The 26,916-nt window shown below is 39.2% G+C and overlaps 1 protein-coding gene across 3 annotated transcripts in view; it reads right to left on the bottom strand.

The window, feature by feature from the left end:
- arhgap36 (Rho GTPase activating protein 36) overlaps positions 1-26,916 on the bottom strand; it is a 68,987-nt gene that overhangs the window by 6,430 nt on the left and 35,641 nt on the right. For all 3 annotated transcript variants that reach the window (XM_028038974.1, XM_028038977.1, XM_028038975.1), the window contains exons 2-8: positions 23,489-23,645; positions 16,625-16,693; positions 8,215-8,528; positions 3,484-3,688; positions 3,349-3,404; positions 1,354-1,504; positions 172-320 (exon numbers count right to left, since the gene is read on the bottom strand). In XM_028038974.1, the coding sequence (XP_027894775.1) occupies positions 172-320; positions 1,354-1,504; positions 3,349-3,404; positions 3,484-3,688; positions 8,215-8,528; positions 16,625-16,693; positions 23,489-23,645 (1,101 nt within the window). The remainder of the gene's footprint in view (positions 1-171; positions 321-1,353; positions 1,505-3,348; positions 3,405-3,483; positions 3,689-8,214; positions 8,529-16,624; positions 16,694-23,488; positions 23,646-26,916) is intronic.

Genomic DNA, 26,916 nt, shown 5'->3' with positions numbered 1-26,916 from the left:
ACAGATAAGACAAGTAAACATTTTTGCCACTCCATGCGTTTCCCAACTTTCTTCTGAATTGGCAAAGAAAGACGTGATGCTCGATTTTTATTTCAATTTTCGACACAGGATGTCGTGACATATGATCCGACGAGCCTCGCTAATTTGAATCAAGATCCTTTCTTTGCCTACCTCCTCGTCATTGGTCCCTACGGTGTCCTGGGCGTAGCTCTGCACGGTCTGCAGCATGGACAGGAGGCGCAGCAGCGTGTCGCAGTTGCAGGGAGGGAGCAGGTAGAGGAGGTGCTGGAGGAACTGCAGCTGGTCGGCTCCTCTCAGCACTGCGTGAAGCACAAACCGGGGTTACCAGCGGAGCCACAACGATGCTGCAACCTCTGCCCTTCAAAAACTCAGTGCAGCAACTTGCAGAAACATTTATATCCCTTAACTCTTTTTACAGCTTATGATACTGTGACCACAAACATCTGTCCATCCATTTTACTGGGATTTTGTACGACAGTCACACACTAAGTAGCTTCTGATTGTTAGAATAGAATAGAATTCAACTTTATTGTCATTGCACTGTCACAAGTACAAGCAACAAGATGTAGTTTGCATCTATCCAGAAGTGCTCTACGAGATATAAACATTTATTTACAGATGTACAAGACTATGTATGTATGGACTATAAGGGGTTATAGCAAAGAGATATAGATATTGTGTATAAATATAAATATGGGAGCTATATGCACAGATTATACAGTTGTTAAAGCTGCAGTCATTTTTATAACAAAAAAAATCTTGTGGTTCTACTGCTATTTGCAGAAATACGCAGCTCAATAAAAAACCAATCAGAGTCAGGAGGAGGGTCTTAGCGCTGTCAATCATGCTTGTGTAGGTGCTGCTCACATTCTACCCCTTACTCTCTGCTAGGCTACAGCTAGTGCACCCTCACCAGAAGCGTCCGTGAATGCTAAAGCTAGTTAGCATAGCCACCGATGACGGTGGATAAATGGTTTTCCTGTAACGGCAAGTCATTTCTCCACCATTAGGACACTGAGTGGCACAAGCCTGATTGACAGTGCTAAGACCCTCCCCCTGACTCTGATTGGTGGTTCCTGAGTAAACGGTGCATTTCATCAGATGGGTATGCGACCACAGGGAGCTACCACACCGTCACAACATATAGTGACAGTTTTAACAAATATGTCAAAAAAACATATTTAAAAAAATAAAAGTTACATCTGCAGCTTTAATAGCAAAGTTAAAAAAAAAAAAAAAATCTTTACAACAAAAAACCTGAAAGTGTCCCTTCACTGACTGTGAGGTACAGTATTTGTTCAGGATGACAGCAGGCGTCTTGCGTTCACATACGGTTAGCGTGCAGGAAGGCGGGGTAGAGCTCCTGGGGCAGCAGAGGGTCCGGCATGTCGCGCAGGAACTCCTTGAGCAGCGCCGCCACGTCGTGCACGCTGTGCTCCTCGTCCAGCTGGACGTCCACCCCCATGTCGAAGTCTTCACGCAGCTATGGGGAGCAAACCAGATCGCTAATATCGCAAAGGAACTCGAGCTCATTCACATGACCAACAGGCTCGTGACATGTTGGGGTTACACAGGGGCCACTCTCCCCCCCCTGTGGAGGTGATTTCTAAATAACAGGATATATCACTTCATCAGTTTGGAGATTATATTTATTTTTGTAGCATCCAGCAGTGAGTAGCAGGAAACGGCGCAGAGTGAACCAGGGGACGACATGTTGCTGCAGGCAGCGGCGCTTCTGTGTTTTATGGCCAAAAGAGTGAAAGAAGCAGACAAATTGGGGTCACAGCTCTTAAAATAAAAATGCATTTATGGGTCAGGCTTTAGTTTGGTGGCCTTGACCTCATTTCAGGCTTTAGCAGACCACAGAATCAGCTCTAAGACAACAAAAAAAGGTCTGGACGTAGCTGAAAGGTGAAGATAACCTACACAAATATTAGCCAGAAAGCTAAATTATCGCAATATTTCAATAGTTGAAAAGATGTGATGACTGATGTAAAGTGTCCAAGTCCAAGTCATTAGTAAACATCCATCCATAAATTGATCCATTCATTATACTAACTTAGTCAAGATCTCCATGGTAACAGGTGGTGTTATTGCCAAGCAATACAAATCCTCAGTAGAATTAATGTCTGAGAAATCAAGAGAGCTAGTTTAGCCAACCTGTTGGTCGCGTGTTAAAGCTACGGAGCACAGTTTCTGCATAATTTATGTTCTATTTACACTAAGTTTTGTTAGCTTGCCTTTTCCTTTAGCTTTTCCTTCCAGGCAGCAATAATAGCTAAGATTGTCCTAGACACCCACATTATAATTTACCCTCTGCTGAGCATCTTCGCTTTTCCACTTGATTTGATTTGCAAGTCAATTCTTTGTGCTTTGAGTGAACAGATCTTATCACTGACTGCTGACTTAATCGCTGTTGCCACTAATTTATTTCAGTCCATGTTCTCTGTAAAAAAAAAAAAAAAGAATAAAAAGAAAAGAAGATGGACAGGAATGTGATGCTGCGATGCCACAAATATTTTACAATGTCAAATGTGCACAACGCCGTTCCAATAAAAAGCCATGAAGCTCGGAAACTACGACTCACGTTTTTTGACATCTGGCGTCACTTAAAAACAAACTGAAACATTTTGAATATTTTTTATAATTTAAAAACGTATACTGTCAGTTTAAAAAAAAAAAGGAAATCAGCTGCTTCGTTATAATCTCATACGTTTACATCTAAATGTTCATTAATGGGTATTGTCTGTCAGTTCAGCTAATATATACTAATAAATGCTCTCATGCATCTATGCTGTATTTACATATTTCGTATACAAAGAAAAAGTATGATTAATAAATATTTAATTAATTGTGGATGCTTAAATTATTACTAAGACATCAGATTTTTTTGTATGAAACTATGCTAACAAATGCTAATAACATTTATTATGCATTTACTAGCATTAATAAATGCATTTATTAGCAATGCTAATAATGCTAACAGCTTTTATTAGCATAGTTATTATAGTTAATATAGGGTAATATATGCTAACAAATGCTCTCAAGCATATATATATACATATATAGTATGTTTAGAAAAAGTATGATTAATAAATATTTTATTATTATGTATGCAAAAATTATGACCAGTTCATAATTTTTTTTTAATGAAACTATGCTAATAAATGCTAAAGAGCATTTATTAGCATAGCCTATCATATATTGTTATTGTGCCTTTTGTGTGACATTACAGTTTATATAACTTAATATATACAATCCATTTTATTAATTTGAGATATTGTATTCAACTTTACTCGTTTAAAGATAAAAAGCACAATTCCTCACCTGTCTAACTCTCTTCTTTGAGCTCCCGACTCGGAAGATGCCGACCGTCTGGAGCCCTGCGGACGAGGTTTGTGAGCATTTACTGCTGGGAGTTTTGTTATCAAAGGGAACCCAGGAAGACCACTCCAGGCTCACCATAGGTCTCGATGTGGCTGCAGCACCTCTCCACCACCCGAGGCACCTGCCTGTAGATGGGATTGAGGCTCAGCTTGGACTGGGTCCTCCCTTCGGACGGCGATTTCTTCACCTCCAATTCGGCCGGGTGGGACAGCTGCAGGGCCTCCAGCAGGCGAGACTGACTCTCTACAAGGTCAGAGAGGCAGTCCACCGACAACCCACCCTGTGGAGCAGAAACACAAGGTCGGAGGTCATCAGGTTCACATTATTAAACTCTTTTCTGTTTCACGTCGCATTAAATATACAGTAACCGAGTGTTGACATAAAACAGATCATATGGTACCGTTTTACTTTACACATTGTGTTGTATTATGTTGTGTTACAATGTACTGTGCCAGGTTGTATCTTATTTTGCCACATTGTATCACATTGTATATATAATTACACTGGATTTCTAAAATTGTATCATATCATCACCTTTCTAAAATAATTGTCTTTTTTTTTTTGCCAAAAGTGATCTTTTTTCTTCTCTAAATAATCTTTTGGTAATGAAAAAAATGAATGATTTTTCTTTTCTTTATGTTTTTTATATTTTTCAAAAAATGACACATTAGGTGACAACATTATTATTATATAATATTCCATAGAAGTAACTGGGCATTTATCTTACTTTACTAGTACTTCTAGCTCCGCTGGTACACTCTTTCACTTAGAACATGGAAAAAAAATTCTTATTAAGTTGTAAGTGTAATAATCTCAAATACTTTTGTATATCAATATTAGGAAATTATTGACTTAAAACAAGCTCCTATTTCTTGTTGAAAAGTAACTAAGTTAGTTTTGTCTCATTTTAAGATAGTTGCACTAGAAACTAGACCAAAAATACTTGGTGAGATTTTGTGTGTTTGCAGAGTGAAGGTCACACGAATCAAAACGACATCTCTTCACTGTGTTGGCTTAGACGGTAAAATGTCAACAAATTTCCAGTTTTATTTTAAAACCAAGGCATGTCTTTCATTTTAATTCATCTTGACCTGCGTGTCAAGAAGAATTATACCCTTTATGCTCAGTAATTTTGGCTGCAGATCAAAATTCTGCACACATACAATAGCAAGAAAAATCTTAAAACTTCTGGAACAGCCTGGGAAGCATCTACTCTCGTATTTAAGTTAATCCAGGCATGTCCAAAGTCCGGCCCGGGGGCCAATCACGGCCCGCGGCCAGATTTCATACGGCCCGCAGCTTCGGTCTTATAATGTATTATTTATGGCCCGCCTGCACTGTCAAACAGAATAAATAAATCATAAAACTTGAAACTGTAATTCCTCCTTTCACCAAATGGTGGCAGCACCACTTTAATACTATCAGTCTGCCTCCGTGCAGCGAACCGCTCTCCACTCATTTCTGCCATGGCCACTGCAAAGAAAACAAGTTTACAGTGAGGGCCGCCGCTTTCAAGAGAGATGGGAATTATAATACTTCTTTTCTGAAAATCAAGGCAATTGTGCTTGTCTAATTTGTAATGAGACGGTTGCCTTGTTTAAGGATTTCAACGTAAAGAGACACTACCAGACTAAACATGCTAACACATACAACAAGCTAACAGGAAGTGACCGTGCTGAAAAAGTGAAGCAGCTCCAAGCTGCACTGGCATCACAACAGCGATTCTTCATGCGGGCCTGTGAGTCAAAAGAAAATACCACCAAAGCTACGAAGTTAATGTTAATAGCTAAACATGGCAAACCTTTTACTGAAGATACATTTATCAAAGACTGTGTTATGAAAATGGTGGAGAACATTTTCCCTGAGAAGAAGCAAGAATTTGAGAAAAATGTTTGCCTGGCAGTAACAGTGTGGCACTGAGAGTTGAGGACATGAAACTGAGTGTTTTGAACGGTAACGTCTGTCACTATCAGCAGTGAAAAGCCAAAAGAACATTTATGCACCTGGATTTATGGCACTTATTTTTATTAAACTCTTGAGTAAGATTTGGTTATGAACCTGTAGATATAGTAAATGACGAGCAAAATTCACTTGTTTTAAGATTTAATAATAACAGACAACTTTGCATTACTTATAACTCCTGTTTAAAATGTTCTTGAGGCAAAGATATTTTAAACTCATGTAAATTTAAGGTATTTTATACAGTTTGTTCAATGTTATCTGACTCTCCAGATATGAAAGAAAAGCAGAATTTCTGCTTTTAGAGTTGCCTGAGTGGCTTATATTTGGTTATTTTGTCATTTGAAAAATAAAGATAATTGTGACAATGAAAATTGTTTTATAACGGTGTGTATTTGCATGACACTTTTGTGGTTAAAAAATGTCCGAACAAACTATTGGCCCCCAGGCATCTTCACTTTATCAAATCTGGCCCTCTTTGCAAAAAGTTTGGACACCCCTGAGTTAATCTAACCCAAGGAATATTCTAATTCACTTTTATCTATAAATGTTGAGATATGTAAACTATATAGCACCAGAATACGTATACATCAGATTTAGATGGATACGTTTAATATTTGTGACTGGACACATTGGTGGGCTCAGAAAACAATGTGACAAAACTCAAAGTGGAGTTGAAATAATTTGTGCCTCAAATCTCCTGGAGGAACATCAAGAGTCCAGAGGAATTTCCTCAGTGGCAACAACAAGCAGAACACTGTGGCTCGTAAAACCGAAGACATTTCCTCCATCTGAAGTGTGTTAAACGCACACATGGGCAAAATGGTGGTGGACGATGTGAAAAACTATGAGGTTTGTTTACTTCAGATAAGCAGTGACTATATTAGAATTAAAAATGTACATATTTTGTGCAAAAATTGCTTCTGCATTTTTCTATATTTGTTAACTATATTTAACTTATCCTCTGTGTTTCTATTATTATCATAAATTATTGGAAATGTCTTCATGCACAGCAAATACAAAACAGTCTGAGGAGTGATGTTTGTCGCAGGTTCTAAACTTAATATGGAAACGGTTTTCATAAAAGTCAAAGTTTCTAAACTTGCAGAAGTTTTCCTTAACCATGGCCGACAAAAAGAGTTTTTGACTTTTGAATTTTAAACCAATTACAACCGGGTCATAAAATACTACACTTTTTCTTATTCCTTATACTTCAGTCACAATATGTCAAAAGTTTGAATGGAATTTGCTTAATAATCTTAATAATCAAGCAGCAATAAAGAGTTTCTATCTTGGTTTGTGCTGTTCATCGTAGCGCTGGGATGAAGAAGGGCGAGCATGAAATGACCAAACTGAATCTCCAGCTGTTGTTTGTGTTTCCATAGAAGCATGTGTTGGCAAGGCGGCGCAGCTAGGTTCCACAGGAAGTGAGAAAACTAGGCAATTAAAACTCTAATTGGCTTTGCTTTGAAGATTGTGGTGGTATGTTTTATTGGTTCTTTTCTTTAGATATATTAGACATATTTCTTCAATATTAGTGATGGATAATCTCACTAAAAAAGCTGTATGGTAGAGAGATCTTTGGAAGAGACGCATGAGACAAAAAGATAAAATTCCGCTGCTGTTTACATGCAATGAGCTCTATGTGGTTTTAAATTAACTTTCTGCATGACTTTTACGTACATTTTTAAAAATTTATTTCTCTAAGTTACAATCTGAGGAATGTCTTACTAAATAATTCCAAAATTCTTTTTTTTTTACTTTAACCACTTTTTTTTTTTTTTTTACCCCTCCAAGGGGTCTTTTTTTGTGGGCTCTAGTGTCCCTTATATGACAGTAGGCTGACAGGAAACTGGGAAGGAGAGGGGGGAAGACATGCGGCAAATATTGTCGAGCCTGGGAGTCGAACCCGCGACGGCCGCGTCGAGGACTCAAGGCCTCCAAATATGGGTCGCGCTAACGGCTACGCCACCACGGCACGCCCGACTTTAACCACATTTTGACGCTAATCCTTAAATACAAATTGTGAGTAGGCTTCTTTTTTTTTCTAAATTTTTTTCTCAAGAAAATGTGTATTAAGCAATAATTTAAATGGATAATTGCCACAGGTCCTACATGGTGGCGTTTTTTCTGCTAAATGCTTCCAGCCTGTTCAGAGTTTTCCTCCCTCACAGGCTCCTAGAAGCTCCGCCTGATTGCTGCTTCATGCTCAATTGCCGTCCTCTGTGGCTGTAATGATGCTCATTATGAGCTTAGGAAAACAACTGGTTTCAGATCAGCATGCAGACAAATAACTGGTGAGCCTTAATCATGTGTGTACACACACACACACACGCACACACACACACACACACACACACACACACACACACGGAAACATACAGAATTTGCCCAACAAACAGACGGCAGTGGAAACACAATCATTTGATGGTCAAATGCACAAGTTTTCAAATACGTTACATATTAGTCTGTGGTTTTTAGTAAAGATACAGCAGCACTAGCAATTGGAATTAGCATGTGAGATTCAGGTCAAAGTACACTACTTAAAAATGTCTTTTTTTGTAAAATGTGGGTATTTCCTTGCTGATAATAACAGTAGAAAACCTTACCATTACAGTGCTGATTTTTTTTTATTGTATGGTTAGTGTCTGGGTTTTTCAGGTTAGTGTGTAAAAAATTCTTTTGTGTTTCCAAGAACTATTTATAAAATCAGATAATTGAGCAAACTGATTAGCTTGCGAGATCGCAAAAACAATCTGCAGAAATACGCAGGTTTCATGGACTAAATGTACGCTCCTTCTGTGCGACGTCTCTGTTGCTGAAGTCTGAAGGCGAAACCCATCTCACCCTTCTTTGTCCTCGGCTGGCGTTGTCCATAATTGTCGGCGACGCCGCTTTGCTCTGCGTGTCGGACACCGGCGCCGGAGCCACCGAGTTGGCGGAAGGCGACCCGGGGACTCCTCCTGTGATGGACGAGGAACTGCACAGAGGTTTGCTCCCGTTGAAGAACTGCCTCTTCTCGGCCCTGAAGCGCAGGACGCTGGCCTCCAGGTCCAGACAGTCGCGCCTGCTCTCCTTCAGTGCGTCCTGGCGCCGCTTGTACGCCTGGTCGTTGGCGATCGCCTGGGAAAGCGGGATGCTGAATGCTTTGGGGGCATTTTCTGGGGAAGAACGTAGGGAGTTATTCCAAGAGACACAGACTAACAAAAGGGACATGGACACATATGTGACCAATAGTCATGTCTAAGAGACATTTAGAGACGAATTAACCCAACTGTTATGTGTTTGGACTGTGCTCTGCAAAAACACCAGATCTTACCAAGTACTTTAGGTCCAGTTTCTAGTGCAAATACCTTAGTAAACTTGAAATAAGACAAAATTAACTTACAAGATATAGAGGCTTGTTAATAATTCCTTAATATTGCTAAAAGATTTCTTGTTTCATTGGCTGATTATTTAACTTAATTTATCTGGCTGTAGAACTAGGACTTTTTCATCTATATTAAGGAATTATTTACTTAAAACAAGCTCCTGCATCTTGCTGAAAATTAGCTTTTAACTTAGTTTGTCTCATTTCAAGTGTATTAAGATATTTGCACTAGAAACTTTACCAAAACTACTTGGTAAGATTTGGTGTTTTTGCAGTGTGGGAGGAAGTCGGAGTACCCAAAGAGCACCCAGGCATAAAAACATAAACCAAAAAAAATTATACTGAATTATCTTAACAGGATAATACACAGAGAAATGTGTGTCATCTGTCCGTATTCTAAAGAGAAAGAAAAAAAAACGGTAGCTGCGTTTCCATTCCAAGTGCAAAACGTTTTTTATATTCTGCTAATGTCAAAAAATCCCCACAATATCGCAATTGCAGCATTTCCATTAATAGCGAAATGCAATAAAAATCGCACTCGAATAGCTTGTTCACACGATAAGTCCGTAAAACAACATGGCGACAACAAATTTAAACACTTAACCCTCCAAATACCTTACATCAGTAGGTCAACGGCAAATGACGGCTGAACATCAGTTTCAGGTTGGCCTGTCAGAATTGTTCTTATCAAAAATGTTTGCTCTTTCAAAATTAGCGCATTTTCTTTAAGCAAATTTGTGTAATTCCAATTTGCGCACTTTTACGGTCAATGTAAACACAGTTTCTCTTAATGTTAACATCTTCATTACTGATCACATCTGACTTTCTGACTGCAACTAACTCTCTGGTGCATTTAATGAGTTCTTCTCAGAACATTAGATCTCTAAAATTGCTAAGCAAGCCGAGCACTTAACGGAACTGAATCACTTCTACCTGTGCCATTAAAATGCATGAGGTAGGAAACGGTGAGATTACCCTCGCTCCATCTATTCACTCTCGCACTCAGAGAACCGTGAAGCAGCACACGATAGCCTGAATGGAAAACACATGGGCCACCAAGTGACGCCCACGTGCGCCAACACCCGGCAACCAGGTCGCGCAGCAGAGAGGGACTGGAAGGAGGCCACGCAAATCCTTAAATATATGGGATTGACTGAGCCTTAAATAACTGCACAGACTTCTGCTCTCAGCATTTTGGCTGAAGGCGTTCCAAGATCATCGATGAAGACGGCGAAAGAAACTTAGGAATGATGAAAATAAAACTTGGACGAAATTATTTTTTTATTAAATGTGCATTAAAAAAATGCCATATTGTGTTCACATCAAGCCAATTCAATACTTATTTTGTCTGAAGTTTCTGCAAGTTTTCCAATTCTTAATGGAACACAATACATAACGCAGTAAAATTCAAAGTAAATTTCTTTTTCTTTCCCCTTTTCCTTCAAATCAAATTCAAAGTTTCCAGTTTGAACTCTAACTCCCAATAACTCAGCTTTCTGTCGTCCAGGCCCCGTTTTCCCTTTAATGCTGCGTACTTTCAAGCTGAAGTGACTGAGTTCACCCCTCCTCCACAAGTGCCCTGGTCAGGTGCCACACCACAGATAAGCTCCTTGTTCTGATGGCAAGCTGCCTGCAACAACTAGCTTGTTAGCGTGGAACATGCTAATGGTCACTGCAGCTAGACTAGCTTGTTCACAAAGCATGAGGCCACAATAAAGCAGTATTTACTCCATTAAATGCTTTGTTAGTTTCTTTTTTACCCGATTAAATACAAAAGGCAGTTTTCAAATGAATATTTTTGAGTCATGAAGGGGAAAAGCTATTCAGACTAACCTGGAGCAATGTGGAATCTGAAACTGCCTCGTCGTAAATTCATGATTCAGCAGTGATTATTTATGTTGTCTGCACCACTTAAGTTTGATTCCAATAACAATATGCAGAACGAATTATTGTCAGGCGTCATTTAAATGGCTCCGATGTAGAAACAAAAAGTAGGTTCAAAGATCTCAAAGAGCAACACATCCCACCCTGATCTCTAGAAATTGACGATAAGTCTAAGGGGAAAAGGTTACAGAGTTACTTCTTGAGCTTAAAGTCTCTTGAAAACCGCACTGAGAGCCGACTAGCCTGCAAAATGACTCCAAGATCTGTGACATTTATGCCGTTACATCTGGAGTGAAGACAACACAACATCTCAAACAAAGATCATCATCAGACATGGTGGTAGGAGGATGATGTTCTTAAGATTCTGACTTGCTATGGAGGGAAAACATCCAACTCCTTCCTGGCCTTGAGGTCGAGCGCAGTTGGGTTAGGCAGTTGGACAATGATCCAAAAGCCACCAGGAAGTTTGTCTCTGAACGAGTAAAAAAAAAAAAAAAAGGCTTTGTAGAGGTCTAGTCTACAAAACCTTTGTCCAAAACACTCTTTGCCAGTGACTGAAACTGGCTGCTTTTTGTATTTCCTCAATTGTTCAATGATATAAACACATTTACCTAAAAGATTTAAGTGTAGCGAACAACCAAACAGAGGTGAAATCTAAAGGGGAAAATACTTTCCCACAGCCCGGTTTGGGTTTACCTGAGTCCCCACATCGTCTAGAAAATATTAGGAACTTCACTGAAACATTTTCCAGATGTGGATCGGTATAAAAAAAGTCTGTTTCCAACTTTATTCCCCAGCTCTCTTTCTGTGACAGGTGGCAATACTATCACTTCTACAAAGTCGGCCAATGACAGTGTCAACAACTCAAAGTTGTGTTTGTTGCTCCCCAACAAACACAACTTTCCACTTCTACTAACATCTGCCTTCCAAAGCCCCCTACCCCGGGGTGCTTCCCCAAGGGTTTGTTTGGGTTTGCCTTTATGGTACACAGGAACATAGGATGCAGATATGCTTCATGCCTTTGTTGCAACACAAATATATGCGATTCAGTGATAAGGTAATGGTGCAAGGTGACTTAAATGAAGACTGACGCCACAGTTTCCTGATTAGCAGCTAATCAGGAATGGAAGGTGAACAGGATTTTTCACCCGCCACCAAAAACTTTAATATAATAGCATGAATCTACTCCTTCATTATATTTAATAGTATCCAAATTAATAAGAAATAGTCTTCTGGTTCTGTTCTATGATTTGCATAACCACCAATATTACAAGAGGTCAATCTCTGACAGTCTGGTAGACAATCATTCTGCTGATCATTTTTGTTCATTAGTCCTGATCTGGTTTTGTCTTTAAGTAAAATAATGTATAATGACGTACGCAGACAAGCGCTTGGGTGATTTCCTTTACGTTGCTGTGATATGCATGCCTCTATGTAAGTTTTAAGAACTTAAAACAATAAATGGTGCTTAGTTTTAACATGGGAATTCTTTTTGTTACTTTCTACAAGCTTTTGAGGCAAGTTTCTGTGCCACAAATGGAGAAAATGGTCAAAGTAGTAGACAATAAAACCTTTTCTAGTGATTTTTAAGAAAGTAGAACATGTGCTTTCCACACTTCAGGAATTTCCTCCCCACTAATGACCACATTTGCTTCTTATCGACATCATCAACTGAGTCAGAGCATGTATTTAGTAACGGTAACTCTTCAGATTGCCACTTAAGGAAGAACTGCTTTCCATAAACACTAGCAGCAGCGTAGACGAACCCTTCGTCTTGTTTTCCCCCAACAATATCTCTCCTAAATAAGTGCGGCATCCCCACCAACAGGAACAGGCTTCAGACTGTTGTTCACTAAGCCTGCGCTTATTCCTCACTGTTGATGTTTATTGGTGGACTGACCATCCATGGTGCTGTCTCTCTTTTAGCTGTAATTACTAGCAAAAATAAGCACATTGATGTGTTTAGCTGTTTGCACTCGAGCTGTTTGCTTGTTCAGGAAGCAGCACATTGATCAACTGACTGATTCGGCCAACAGACACATGGACTGGATGTTCAGATGTCCAATAGCTGCAGGCTGTATTGATAAAGACTTTATAGTAGGATGTTGGTTGGAAAATGTATGCTTTTAAGGGAAAGTTGTGCTAAATTGTTCTTGACCTGCGCCTCTCTTATTTTTTTTGTGCAAATCTTTTGAGATACACACAACCACTATTCCTTCAGTCCACAAATCTGGTCTTTCTGGTGGAGAAAGAAAAAGAGTCCCGTCTTCATTTAGCCACAAGTCGTGTGGAAAATGGAGAAAGAATGGAAAGTACATGCCACGAAGTGTTGAAAACTGACATTACGTGTGCTGTGGTGGCGCAGGGGTTAAGCACAACCCTACATATGGAGCCCTTAGTCCTCGATGTGGCAGTCACAGGTTTGATTCCCGGCCTGGTGACCTTTGCCGCATGTCTTCTCCTTCTCTCATTGTCCTCTTTCCTGTCAATTAACTATCAAATAAAGGCCACTAGAGCCAATAAAACCTTTAAAAAACTGAATGAAGACCTTAAACATACCTGCTGGTCTAGTCAAAGGCCAGACCTCAATCATATTGAGGTTAACAGATGTTAGCAATTTAATGAGCCTCAAGCTACTATGACTGAAACTAATCCCAAAACGATTTGCAGCTGAAACTGTAGCAATATTTGGCTCAACAATGTCCTGAGTCGGGGCTCCTTATTTATGGAACAAAAACAAAACATCTTTCTTCTGTTTACGCTTCTCTACAATTACATGACAATATAACTGTTCTGAATTTAGACTCCAACAAAATGCTTTATTTCTGATGTCCATAGAACAGTTTATTTTACGATGTATCAAAATTCTCAATATAAAAGTCATCCACTGGTCAAGAACGACTATCTTTTAAAGTTTGAAGTTTTATTGTTTAAAGTTGGTTTGCAACAATGTTTTCAGGACCAAAACATAATAAAAAAAAGAATGAAATATTTTTTAAAAGATGACAAGCTCCTTCTACATTAGCCTTACCCTGACTTTGTTTGACTGCCAGGGCAGCAGGGATTAATTGTGAAATGAACACTAAAGCTCAGACAGGAAGACAGCTGTGTTTGTGTTCATAAATTAGAGTCCTCTGCCTCTGGAGCGTTTCCAGTCATCAGCTCAGACTCTTCCAGTAACGCAGGATCTCCAGATTGCAGGAGATTTATTGCACTGCTGCTCAGGATTCTCCTCTGTTCTTCTTTAGCCACAGCAGCAGTCGGATAATAATATGGGTCATCTGGGGTATTAATCTTTAAAAATAACTGTTGGTTTAACACTTGTTGCCCTCTAAGTACACCGAGGGCTGGCCTGTGGCTTAGGCAGTAAAGGTAAATGCTAAGGGCACCAGGAATGTAGGGCGCCATAAAAAGGACAACAAAAAAAGTTGTCTTTTTAGGTAACATAATTTCTTAATGTGAACATTTCTGTACTAACTTAGCTGCTTAATAAAAAAGAATAAATACGACATTTAAAAATAATGATACGGTGTTTAGCTGCCCCTCTTCTTCTCTACTAGTTGGTCTGTTCCTGCATCCTGTATGCAAACTATCAAGTACAGACTTACAATTGAGTAAGTCTGTACAAAAAACTATGTCGATATTCCCCCAATGTTAATATAAAAACACAATTTCACAATTGCAGGCCATACATTAAATGAGAAAATCAATTAAAATCACATGTGAACATATTGGTTCTGACGATAAGTAAAAAACATGCATCATCATCATCATCCTACCACTTCCTGTTTTTTTCTTCGTCTTTTCCGCCAGTAGCAATATCCGGTTGTTGATCACATGACACACAAAAAAAGTATTTCCTTTGCAGTTTTTACAATTTTCGAAATACACAAATTTTGATATATGCCAAAAAATGACATTATCCTAATGCACAAACTTTTTTTTATCGAAAACTGTGTTTGTTTTTTGTTTTTTTTTTAATTGGCATGTTTCTATAAGGCAAATTTATTTTTGTAATTCCAATTTGCACAATCGGAACTACGGCAGAAAACTATTGGACAGAAAGAGCCTCAAAATCAAAAGTGACAAAATCTCGCCTACAGCGACAAAATGTCCACTCCCATTACAGTAACTCCAGTACCAACCAGCTCGCCACACAAGCTTCACATCTGATTCCTTCACAGCCTCTCTCCAAACAGATTACGGTTGCCACTGCGTAATCCAGTTACATGTACTGTAATCTGCAACCTGCTGACCCCTGGAGGCAGCAGGAAAGCAGCGCCAGGCCCCGATGTTCTGTGTTTTGATTAGCCTGGTCAACATGGCCGCTACAGCGTCCGTGTGCGAGAGGCTGCAGGCGGGATTTAGAGGTCTGCACAGACAGCCAGGAATGTGTGTGTCGAGTGTGTCGGATGGCATCTTGCAGCGATAATCACCTGAAACCAGAGAACATCTCATTCTGAGAGGTTCGAGTCACATGGCTTGATGGAGGTAAATAAACCAGACGAGCGGGCGGGAAGGAGGGAACAGAAAACTCAATGAGGCTAATTTCGACAGATGAGTGTGAGCCGCCTCTGTTTACGCGCTCGCAACTGCTGATGCCCCAGGACAGGGAGCCGGATCGAACGCAGAGCGATTAAAGCAGCAGCAGATGCACACAGAACCGCAGAAACGTCTAACGTTCACAACCAACGCAGCTGTCTTTGTTTTCCGTTTGGCTGCTCAACAGAAAAATTTAAATTATAAAAAGCAAATAGTGTAAAACTGTGGGAAGGATGTGGGATAAACCCATAGCGTAATAACAAACACATGACCCACAAACATCCGTCCTGGTCCATTGTTGTAGAGCGAGTCCTTGGTTTTAAACGGCACACAAAGAACTCTTTGGCTTTCGTAAATGTGGCTGGATAATGCAAAGCAAGTTCAAAAACCCATCACAGAAAAACCTCAACTCGTCTTTACACCAGTTCTGACTGCACTTATGTGGCAGCACCATTTTTTCTGGTTGAATAAAACTGTCAATCCAGACAGACACCAGGCTTTCTGAATAAAATAATACAATTAAATCATCCAAATTCTTTGTTTGTGCACAAATTCTTCACAAATATAGGCTGTAATACAACAAGGCATGGGGATTAATGTGGAGGCTACAGCAGAAGTGATGATGTCTGTGAAATGATTCAAAATAAAACCACATACTGCTACAATTAAATTGGCAAATTTAGTCCTAATTTAGTCAACAAATTCCTTCTGCAGAGTAGACCAAGACATTTTTTCTTCGACTAGCTTATTTGCTTAATGCACCTCTCCCTATCAGTCACACATCCCAGGTCATTTTCATCCGACTCTCTCTGCGGTACTTCAAATTTGGCTGGACCGCCGGCGCTCCGTTTAGGACTTGAAGGTTTAAATTCAGTTCATTAACCATCCAAATTTGACTCAGTTTGACCAAGAAGCCTGGTTTACCATCAAACCGAGCTAATTACCCAAGCTTCTTGGTTAGCTTATTAACCAAGGAACTACGATTGTGACATTTGCTCGTTGAGTAATTCAGTCTTTGACACAGCCTAAACAATGTTGTGGTTACTTCCAGAAAACGGGCCGTTACGTTAACAACGGTGACACAGCGCCACGTAAAAGCGCCCTGCGGGTGACTGTCTTCATTCATTATTCAGTTTATGTTACACTAAACCAGCAGAAACAAAGACGCACATGCCTCCCCCTGGGAACCCAGCATGACTCAGTCTGAGCCTCCTCATGCTTTATAAACACTGTTTTTCAAGAGGGACCAAAAGTGGTTAGTGCTAGTAAAAGCCACTGGAAGTCAGCGGTGGTGATGCTGATTGAACGGACAGAGGGGACATTGTGCTTCACGATGACGTTCGCTGTGGTAAACATCGGATTCGCGGAAATGCGTTCACGGCTCGTCTTGGGAGAGAGGCCTACGGCCGCGGATGGCATTGTGTTCTACCGCTTTAATGTCAGAGTGCTGCGTGAACTTACCTCGCTCTTTCTTTTCCTTTGAGAAGGAGTCGAACCGTCTGCGGAGGGACTTTCTTCGTTTGCGTATTTCTGCGGGGAGAAAGGGAAAAACTAAGTTACAACGAATGTTAACCGTCGGATCGTCTGCGCTTCATTCTCAACAATAAAGATTGTGCAATCCACGGTCTGAAATGTCTTTCTTCTATTTATTGCATTGTGTACTGTTGAGATCAAACACTTCGCTGTCCTCTGTGTGGAAAAGCTCAACTGTTTTTGGCCATCTTTAGAGACAGAAGTGAACCCAAAAAGCCCACCAACGTCTTTTTCATGTTCCGTACAGACTGCATCCTCAGCACAACCTTCTTCTCTTCCTTCAACAGCAGAGCTGAATGTTTCTGCAGACGAGAAATAACTGTTTGTTCGAACAGCCTGCTTTCCTTTGTGAGCGTAAGAAAAGGGGTCAAAGAAAAACACAGAGACGATGTTTAATGTTTGCACTTGGGATTTTATGTGATTCACCAACGCGGCGCTGCCTGGTTGTGAAGTACATGTTTTCTGAGTCTTTTTTTTTTTCTTCTCACTAGCATCCAAGTTAGACTTTGTAAAACCACCTTTCCTTGCTGTTTTATACTCAAACTTGCACATCTATAGACTAAAATGTTTGTCTATCCTTTTTTTTTTAATCAAAGTTGCTCCAGCTAAGAGTCTCTGCACTGAAAAAGCAACTTTGTTACATCTAATCTCACTACTTTTGCTCAATTTGACTGAAAATCAAATCAGATTTCCAACCAGATCTGATGTGAACTAGCAGTATATCCACAGCTTCCTGCAAAAATGGTTCACAGGAACTTCACCGATTCCTTATGTAATTTTGTTTCAAAGCAGGTCGACTCTCTTTTACAAGCTCCACGTTTCACTTTTCGGACTTGTTTATGTGCAAGAATCCCGGGGTCTGGTGTTTAGAAAAGACTAATCCGAGGATGGATTAGTCTTTTCCCGATTACGTAAGGATTTGATTTATTACCTACAGTTACGCTTTCCAAAATACCTGCGACATGAGTAACAAAATCCCTTGCTTTTTGTTTTCAACATTACTGACAAGGACATTTTCAAAAATAGACATAGAAATAGAAACAGAGCGGGTGGGGGGGGGGGGGCATTTCAGCTGTTGGGATAAAGAGGTCAAATTCCCACGACTGCAGGAAATTAAGGTTTATTTCTAAAGTGCAGAGCTCCTCCCAGTGAACACACGGCACCTCCATCTATGGCTTATTTTCTATCGATGAGTGTGTGTCGCTGCACTTGTACATTTACGAAACACAGAAGAAGAAAAAGTGATGGTCAAATAGAGAGAGATGTTTGCGGAAATGTTTGTTTGTTTAGCTTTTACAAATTTAAGCTGTAGCACCTGTGTAAATAAATACCCAGAAATTGTCTGAATCCAACCTAACATCTATAGACTAAAATGTTTGTCTATCCTTTTTAACAAAGTTGCTCCAGCTAAGAGTCTCTGCAGTCTGTGGGTTGGAACGTTGCTAGTTTGAGAAAGGAAAAAGATGAACTGCAACGCAAAAGATGCAAAGACGCTGAATATTTTCTAAAATCTGCCAGGTTCCAGCCATGAACGTCAATCTTTATTCAGATTTCCGTGGGATAGACTGCAAGCGTAACATCACCGTGAACTGGAGAGAATGTGAACGTGACGGTCTGTTGTATAAATCCTAAAAAGAAAACATGAAAGTATGTGATCAAAAGTGAAAAACTAAAGGAGTGTGACAATGTTTTCCTCTGAACTACTAGAAAGTAATTTGTTGTTGGTGTCTGTGTCCAAACACACGGCAACAAGACGTGATTAAAAACCCCTGGAAGTGCAAATATTTGCAGGGATTAGTGTGCGAAATATGTTAATTTAATTAGTTTTTTAACAAACAAAAGGGTTCAGCGTAATATCCTAACTATATCTCTGGCGATATATTAAAAAAAAAAAAAAAACAATAGCAGCTGCAAGTTTTATTAAATTCTTAATCTGAAATTAGTCTCCACCATAAGTTAATCAAAAGATCTGGTGTTTGCTGGTCTCTCTGCCGCTCTGAGTTTGATTATTGTTGAATTAAGAGAAGGTAGACGGGCTGGAGAGCGGATAAAACGAGAAAAACAGACGGCACAACAGACGGCGCGGAGACCCAGATAGCGTCGTCGTCCCGGTAGAAAAGAGACTCAAGAATAAGGGGGCATGAGAATGAACTCCAAAAACAACAACAACAAAAAAGTAGCAGTGAGGGATCTGGTTAAAACGTGATATGAGAAAACAAAACTATGGAGCGAAATCTGATAGAAGCAGCGAGGCGGACTGAGGGAGAACGCAACAGAGGCCCGAGGAGGACGAGCGGGGAGGAGGGCGAAGCCTCGGCCGAAACAGACACGCTGCTCCTCGTCTCCTCAGGGGAGACGAGGAGCTAAACTATTCCCACACTCGCTCACTGAGAGCTTTTGTCTGCAAGCCAGGCGGGACAAAAATAAAATAAAATAAAATAAAATCTTTCACTCAGCTGATGCTAAAATCCTCTGTCACGTTGCCCTTTGTTGTTCCATGTTTATCTTCTTTAGAGCAAACATCATCTTTAGAGGACAGTTTTTCAAAGTACTGAACTCTGTCTCTGTTCGACAAGGAAGATGTGGGAAATTGTGAATTTGAAAAACTTTAGAAATCTCCAAGGAACAATACTGGCGGTCTGCTGTTTAACGAGTTTCAGATTATTTGTACAACCCTCAAGTTGCCAACAGATTTCATCCCGTCAATATTCCTTAAGCAAAACAAAAGAATCAGCCGAAGAAAAGATGTGCGTAAATTTAAAAAAAAACTAAGTATACGACACAATTTCAAGGCATAAAGATATTTAGTTTTATTCCTAACTATGCTTCAATTCTTAATTGACACAATTTCAAACCAAACTTTAGCTTTTGACCATAGCATGATTTGTTTGTAAGATACAAGCATGTTTCATATCAGTAAACTGTAAAAGTTGCATAGTTTAATAAAGGTTGTTGAAAGAGCTTTTTTTTTTTTATCAGTACTTCACATATCAGTGTATACTTAACATTTTTATTGCCATGGAAACCAAGAAACAGGAAATAGAAAATGATTCGTCCGTTTCCCCCATCATTTTTTTCTTGTCTTTCTGATCTGCGGCCCAATAAGGAAAAGATGTCAAGTTACATTAAATCGTTTTTTTTAAAATGTTATGAGTAAAATATGAGAAGATTTCCAGAAAATGATACAAGCAGAGAGTTTCACAGGAAGAGGAAGAAATGCAGTAACTCAACCTCAAAAGACATTTCAGAGTTTTCTTATAGAATATTTTAGTGCTTCTGTTTCGATGAGGAGTTTTTGTTGCTGAAAATTTTTGTTTTTAGTTTTTAACTTCAAGATCAAATTTATTCTTTGTTCTATTATCGAAGAAAGAAATAACATCAGAGGAAAATAAAGAAGGCTGCACAGTGGCGCAGTTGGTAGCACTGTTGCCTTGCAGCAAGAAGGTCCTGGGTTCGATTCCCGGCCGGGGTCTTTCTGCATGGAGTTTGCATGTTCTCCCTGTGCATGCGTGGGTTCTCTCCGGGTACTCCGGCTTCCTCCCATAGTCCAAAAACATGACTGTTAGGTTAATTGGTCTCTCTAAATTCTCCCTAGGTGTGAGTGTGTGTGTGCATGGTTGTTTGTCCTGTATGTCTCTGTGTTGCCCTGCGACAGACTGGCGACCTGTCCAGGGTGTACCCCGCCTCTCGCCCGGAACGTAGCTGGAGATAGGCACCAGCAACCCTCCCGACCCCATTAGGGACAAGGGTGCACAGAAAATGGATGGATGGATGGATGGAAAATAAAGAAATAATAAAAAAATTATGTTCATCTATTTGGACATTTTGCATTTTTGTCTAGTTCATTAATCATTTTGGTTACAAACCAAAGACAGTATAGACTCTTTCAAAAACAGAAAAATATAGACAGGGTCTTTTGAGTGATTTTCACCCTTTGTCAAGCAATTATGAATTCTATTAAAAAATAAAATACAATGAAGAAAACTCAGTTACGTTTAGATTTCCAAGAAAATGAGTGAAAACTGTGAAATGGTCCTTTATCACGCCGTCAAATCAGAAGCTAACTTCAGCATTCTGCAATAATATAGAGAAGCACAAACAAGTAAATGTTTGGCACTCAAATGTTCAAGATGTTAGAAAAACCGCTGGAAACAACAAAATCTGGGACTGGAAAATATGAAATCTGTAAATAAAAATCGCAGAGCATTCTGGAAAGACACTGACCAGAAAATGTGAGCAGGAGCAAAATCTGTGATTTTTAAAAATTATTATTATGGGATTTTTAATTTTTTTAAACCTTGATTTATGAATTTCATCACTTAGCAAGTCTGGACATCTATGAGGACCAAAGGGCTGCATCTAAAAACGGGAAACTATGTAGAGTGCATTTTGATTTTTGGACAGTTTAGCCTCAATTAGCCTCACAGACGATGATGTTTTAGGATGCTGTTTGCTCGTAGGCTCAGAATAGAGATTTGTTTTGGACTCGATGAGGTGCTGGAAAAATATCCAGAGGAAAGTTCTGGGTCCTTTTAGGGAAATCCTCTTATAGCTCTTAAAGCTTGGACACATTTTCGTTTGAATGTTCACAGATTTCTCAGAATAATAAAATGCTAAAAACTTCTTCCAAGCCTAAAATACTTACAGACTGAATTTTCTGTCATCTATGGTTATATAAAATGACATATGCACCTACACATTTTCCCTATGAACTCCCTTATTAATATAAGACTGATTACTTCATTAATTATGGCCAACCATGCTGGTCCAAATTCAAGAGGGAAAATGTGACACAAATCTTACGATTTTCACGTATTATGCAATTATTTTTTTTACTATCACTGTTTTAAATGCAGCAAAAAACAAAAACAAATCCATATGGAAAATGAAACTGGACAGGCTGAATGGATAACATTTACGATTAAATCACAATTTAAGATTATCATTTAATCACAAACTGATTAAATGATCAAAATCATTTAATCAATTTCAAATAAACAGTGTGGATGTTCTGCTGTTGTTCCAGGCAAAAGTATTTAAAGTATTAACTACTTTAAAAAAATGTTTTTGCTGTCACAAACACAAACTTTAATTGTATTGGGATTAATGAGTAAAAATCTGAAAAGTGCAGCATGTTTTTTAAACATTTTTATTAAGCTCCCTTTAGCTGTACGCAAAACATAGAATGCTGGGAAACCTGTAATGTGTGAAATACATTTTTAAATTAAAAATTTCAAATTAAGGCACATTCATGTATTAGAAAGGCACAGTCAAAGTACAGGAGGAAGTGGCATGAGCACAAATAAACACCACACCCTTCAGATTTTAGTTTGCAGGTTGACAACATTTTTTTAAATTAGTTTTTTATTCCAGTTCTTTCCACAGGATGAAGTCAACGAAACTCACTGGGATTTAGTTTCCCTGAGGGGGAATTTAAAGACGCAAACACGGGGCAAGTTTTGCGAAGTTGGGTGGCCGCTAAAGTTTCTCCTTGTGAACGAATCCCACAAACTGTGAAGAAAAAAGCATAATAGAGCTGAAAAAAAGAAGAAGACGTATATCGAGCCTCAAATAGAAACATGGTCAAAGTTGAGCTGGTTAGTTATTTGAGAAAAAGTTGGGACTCTGAGAAAAGTAGCTTAATGGCCACAGCAGCAAAAAAACCCAAAAGAAAACCCCTGTCTGCACCCCTCAGGTCTCAATAAAACCTGGGAGAAAACGTCTGGGTCTGTGAGGTGTGTGTGCGGGGAAAAAAAAAAACGAAAAAAAAAAATGGTTGCGGCGCATTGGAGCAACTATTTCCTATTACCACGTGGATTCAGCTCTTTGGAGTTCAGGCGGATCAAGAGGTTCCATGAAAACAATATTTCAAAGCGGGGAGCATCAACCGGAGGAATGCCGCGCAAATAAACATCTGAGCCAGGATGAAGGCTCAACTTTCCTTCTGAAAGCGCTTCAGAGATTCCTAGTGCGATGTTCGTAATGCGTCAGTAGCCACAAAGTCAAGCACCTTTGGATTGAGGAATGTTTGCTTCCCCCCCCCCCCCCCCCCCCAGGTATCTCAAACAGTCACGAGACGGGAAGAAAACCTCTGGAGTAATGAATCGATCATATGACGGTTTAACGTCTGATTGGTTTCAGCTTCTGTTCATCGGGGCAGAGATAATGAAATAAGAGGGTCACGAAAAGGTTAATCTTGAGGCTTTGGTCACGGTGTTATCTAACAAAGCAGTAATATACTGGCTTCTTCTTCTTCTTCCTGGCAGGATCTTAAAAAAGGATCATGTAAAGAAGCTGCCGCCTTTAATATTTCAGCTGATTATTAAGGTTTTACTAAGGATAATATGTTGCAACGATTCACTGATCTCACGAGACGAAGACGATAAGAACAGGATGGGATATTTACGGGAAAAATCCGAATCTTGTTTTCTCTATTTCGTTCTGGGAATTTATCCCAAAGGATGACGATGATGATGATGATGATGATGGAAATCTGGGGTCAAGCAAAAAAAAGCCCCTGTTCTCAAGAAGAAAGTGATTCAGCCCACACTGCAAAAACACAAAATGTTACCAAGTGCATTTGGACTAGTTTCTAGTGAAAATATCTTAATACGATTGAAATAAGACAAAACCTAACTGACAGGTAGATTTTCTAAAATATATGGGAGCTTGTTAGTGACAACAAAGTTCCAGTTCCACTGCCAGATTATTTGATTTATAACCAGTACTTTTTCATCAGTTTCAAGCTAAAGGTCGAATGCTCAAGAAGCTACTCCACTGTCCTCCTCCTACCTTTGGGAATGTTGATCTTACAGTCCAGGTCTCTCTCCTCCAGGTGGTACAGCGCCACTACCTGCAGCCGGGCGCGCTCCAGCTCTGACAGGCTCTGGATGGGAACCGGCTGCAGACGCACACTCTGTCCCAACATGGTCGCCCAGGTGTGGTCCCCCTGCAAGCAGAAAAGAGTCAAGGTCTAAAATCTCTGCAAAAATTAGACATGTGTGTCATTAATCACAGGGACAGGTCTCTCTTCTATCCTGAAAAGTTCGATGAAACAAATCAGAGTTCATCAAATTCTTCAGAGAAGATGATCAAACAACCATCAAACACTTTGTTTGATGCCTCAAAACGTCCACAGCACAAAAAGTAAGAGTTTTCTATTGACCAACTTCAAGTCAAGCGCTTCTATTCTGGTGCAAAATATAGAGTTATTGCCCTGCTAATTGTGTTTGCAGGTATTATTCACTGGTTTATTTTTATCTGAGCCATTCTTTGCAAAATACCATTTTGATACTCATTGTCTGTTGACCTTGAGGTCTTTGGTTTTATTTCTCTCATTAGACAAAGCTTCGGCCAACACACTGGTAATACATTTTAGAACGGAGCATCAATGTCTGTCAAATTTCTGTTTTCAGAAAACAGACTAAATGTAAACACAGGCAGGAAAGTCTTCAGAAAGTTGTGATAATATTTCTACCAGTAACTGTTTTTTTTTAAAGGTTGTCATATCAAGATTTACGATTAGCCAACTTTTCCCAAATGGTTTAAAAGTCCTTTTATTGAGAAGCCAGAGTGACGAGAGTCAGAAATCCACTTTCTCAGGCAGCACAGAGTAACACAGATTTTCCCCTCCCCCACCTGTTACTAGGCTGGCTGAAAGAAGACGACGACACTTTTTCCTTGCATGCAAGAAACACAAAGTCGACTCTTTGGACGGTCATGCATCAAAATTAAAGAAACACCAACTACAGTTGACAAGCTAAATATTATGATAAATAACAAGATAGTTGAGATAATTTTCATAGAATATATTGATAACGGCATAATAATGCAAGTTTTCCCTCTCAAAGACCAGCAAACTTCAATTTAGTAAAGAACATTTAACACTGGAACCGAAACCCATTTTAAATATCCAAACATAAAACACATCAAAACCAATAAACAGAAATAAAAAACACACATAACCAAAACCATAAATAAAATGGATTATGATTTCTCTGTAAACAGAATTCAAAGAACATTAATCATCAGAGTGGAAAGTGTCGAGCTCAAATAATTTCCCTTTTCTCTGTCAGTAGAGCTTGTAAATGTGACTTTGTGGCTCCCGCCGCCTCTCATCGAGCTTATGGAGCATTTGACTCAGATCAGCCGTCTGTCCCTCAGCTGCAGAGGTAAAAATAAACTGTATATAAAATCCGTACATGGCGGTCAAACAGCGTCCGACTTTAAACCGTTAACATAAACTCGTAAAATGCATTGTGTAAAGCATGCAGTACCATCAAACATCTTCTGTATACATTCACATTACTGGGTGGACTTACGGGCACACAAAACACAATCAAGTCTCGCTTAAATATTCATGTGCTCGGTGGAATGAAAGTATAAAAATGTGGCAGCACTTTGACAGAAGTTTCACTCTAAATAAAAAGGAAAGTAGGACTTTAATAGTGGCAGCCCAGTTTCATAGCAATTTATATCTAAATGTGTTTACCTTCAGTATGGGCTGTTTTACACACCGTCGGATAGCGTTCAGGAAATAAGACAAGTTTTGTGTCCCAAAGATGCATGAGGATGTGTGTTTTTAGGAGTGAAATATTTGAGTCAACCTCAAAACAAAAGTAAAGATGCATTGTGAGGAAGCTGACTGAAAGGGGGGGAAAAAAAGCCATTATGCAACATAAAAAGCCAAACTTCAGTTTTAAAAATACAGTCAGGTATTTAGGAGAAATGTCCAGAGGTCTAGTGAGAGTTAAATTAAAATGTTAGACAGTTTGTTACATTCAGAGGGACCGGTGCGCCTCACAAAATAGACGAGGAGTAAAATATTATGCGGAAATGTTGATGCAACATCTCAAAAGTTAAAGTTTTGATGGAAATAGGTGTATCGGATAAAAAACGACCATATGTATAGCATAAAATAGGAGACAATTGGGATTAAGCAGTACAAAATCAATGATTTGGATTGGTTCAAAATTTCAGCAAGCTATACATGTATATACTGTGAGAAGTTTGCGGGAGGAAACCTAAAATGTTTGACCCAAAGTACCAAAGTCGTGTTGGCAAACTTGTTCATTTGTAAGAGAGACTCGTTGTTCTGGAATGTAGCAAATAAAAACAATAAAGGGGCAAACATTTAGTCTGATCTGGCATGTCTTATCTGGATTACTGGCGCTTTAAACTGGAATCATGTCGCTTAAAAAGAATCTTGTGAATCAGAGAAGGTGATCTTGAAAAGAGCAGGGTGAATGTAAAGTGTTGGGAGGACAGATTGGTGAGATGAAGGTCAACCAGAGCCAGACTAACTCATGAAATGTCTGCCTCCCGACTTTTCAAACCCTGTCAGACAAAAATGCAAATCCGTCTGCAGTGTGACAGCAGGCAAAAAGGGATTCCTTCCTCCAACGGCTGAGCTCTCAGGAGTAAAGGAGGAATTTCGTGCAAAATGTAAATAAGACATCTGTATCAGGAACACCGTGTTTACTAAAACGTTCAGAGTTTTGGTGCAAAACAAACAAATACTTTAAAGCTAAAACTCAAACCTTTCAGATGGGAAGAGCTAAATCAATGTCACGGCGCATTCTTTTTGTTTATAAATGGTTCAGTCGGGGCATTGTAAAGTCGTAGCCTCTGCTACAGCTTCAAAATGTTTTTGTCTTTTGCAGACTCTAACCAACATTACTGAAACATTTGAAGCATGCGAATGGATTCGTTTATGCATTCCATTCTTTATTTGTCGCATTACATAACCTGGAAGAGAAGTTTGGGGCAACTGTTGCCATTAGAAGCTGCAGAAATAGCATGTATGTTTAGCTGGCTAAGATGTTGGGTTTAATTTGTGATATTTTATGGAGTAACTCAGATCTCCACCTTGGTTCATTACCGAATACGCATGTACTGTATGTGTGTGCGTTTATGAAAACACATACAACAGTATATTATGTTTAAAGCAGAAATGCAAGATATTTAAGATTTATAAAAAATATAGAAATATAAAGTGCTTCACATGTGGCTACATCTATGTCTATTTTGATGTAACAAAAAATCTAATGTTTCAATAGTTGATTTTTGGTGTTTTTATGATGTAGCCCTCTGAATTACATTGTTGGTGAAATTTGCTATTGAAATAAACTTGACTGATAAGTAGGGTTGATGTGTTAAGAACTTCGATTCACCATTCAACTTGCTTTTTATTCATCACAGTGATATGAACAAAAAGATGC

Source organism: Xiphophorus couchianus, chromosome 14, assembly GCF_001444195.1.
Source record: "Xiphophorus couchianus chromosome 14, X_couchianus-1.0, whole genome shotgun sequence".
NCBI lineage: Eukaryota > Metazoa > Chordata > Actinopteri > Cyprinodontiformes > Poeciliidae > Xiphophorus > Xiphophorus couchianus.
The sequence above is the reverse complement of the archived record's forward strand: the minus strand, read 5'-3'. Positions and strand labels throughout refer to the sequence as shown.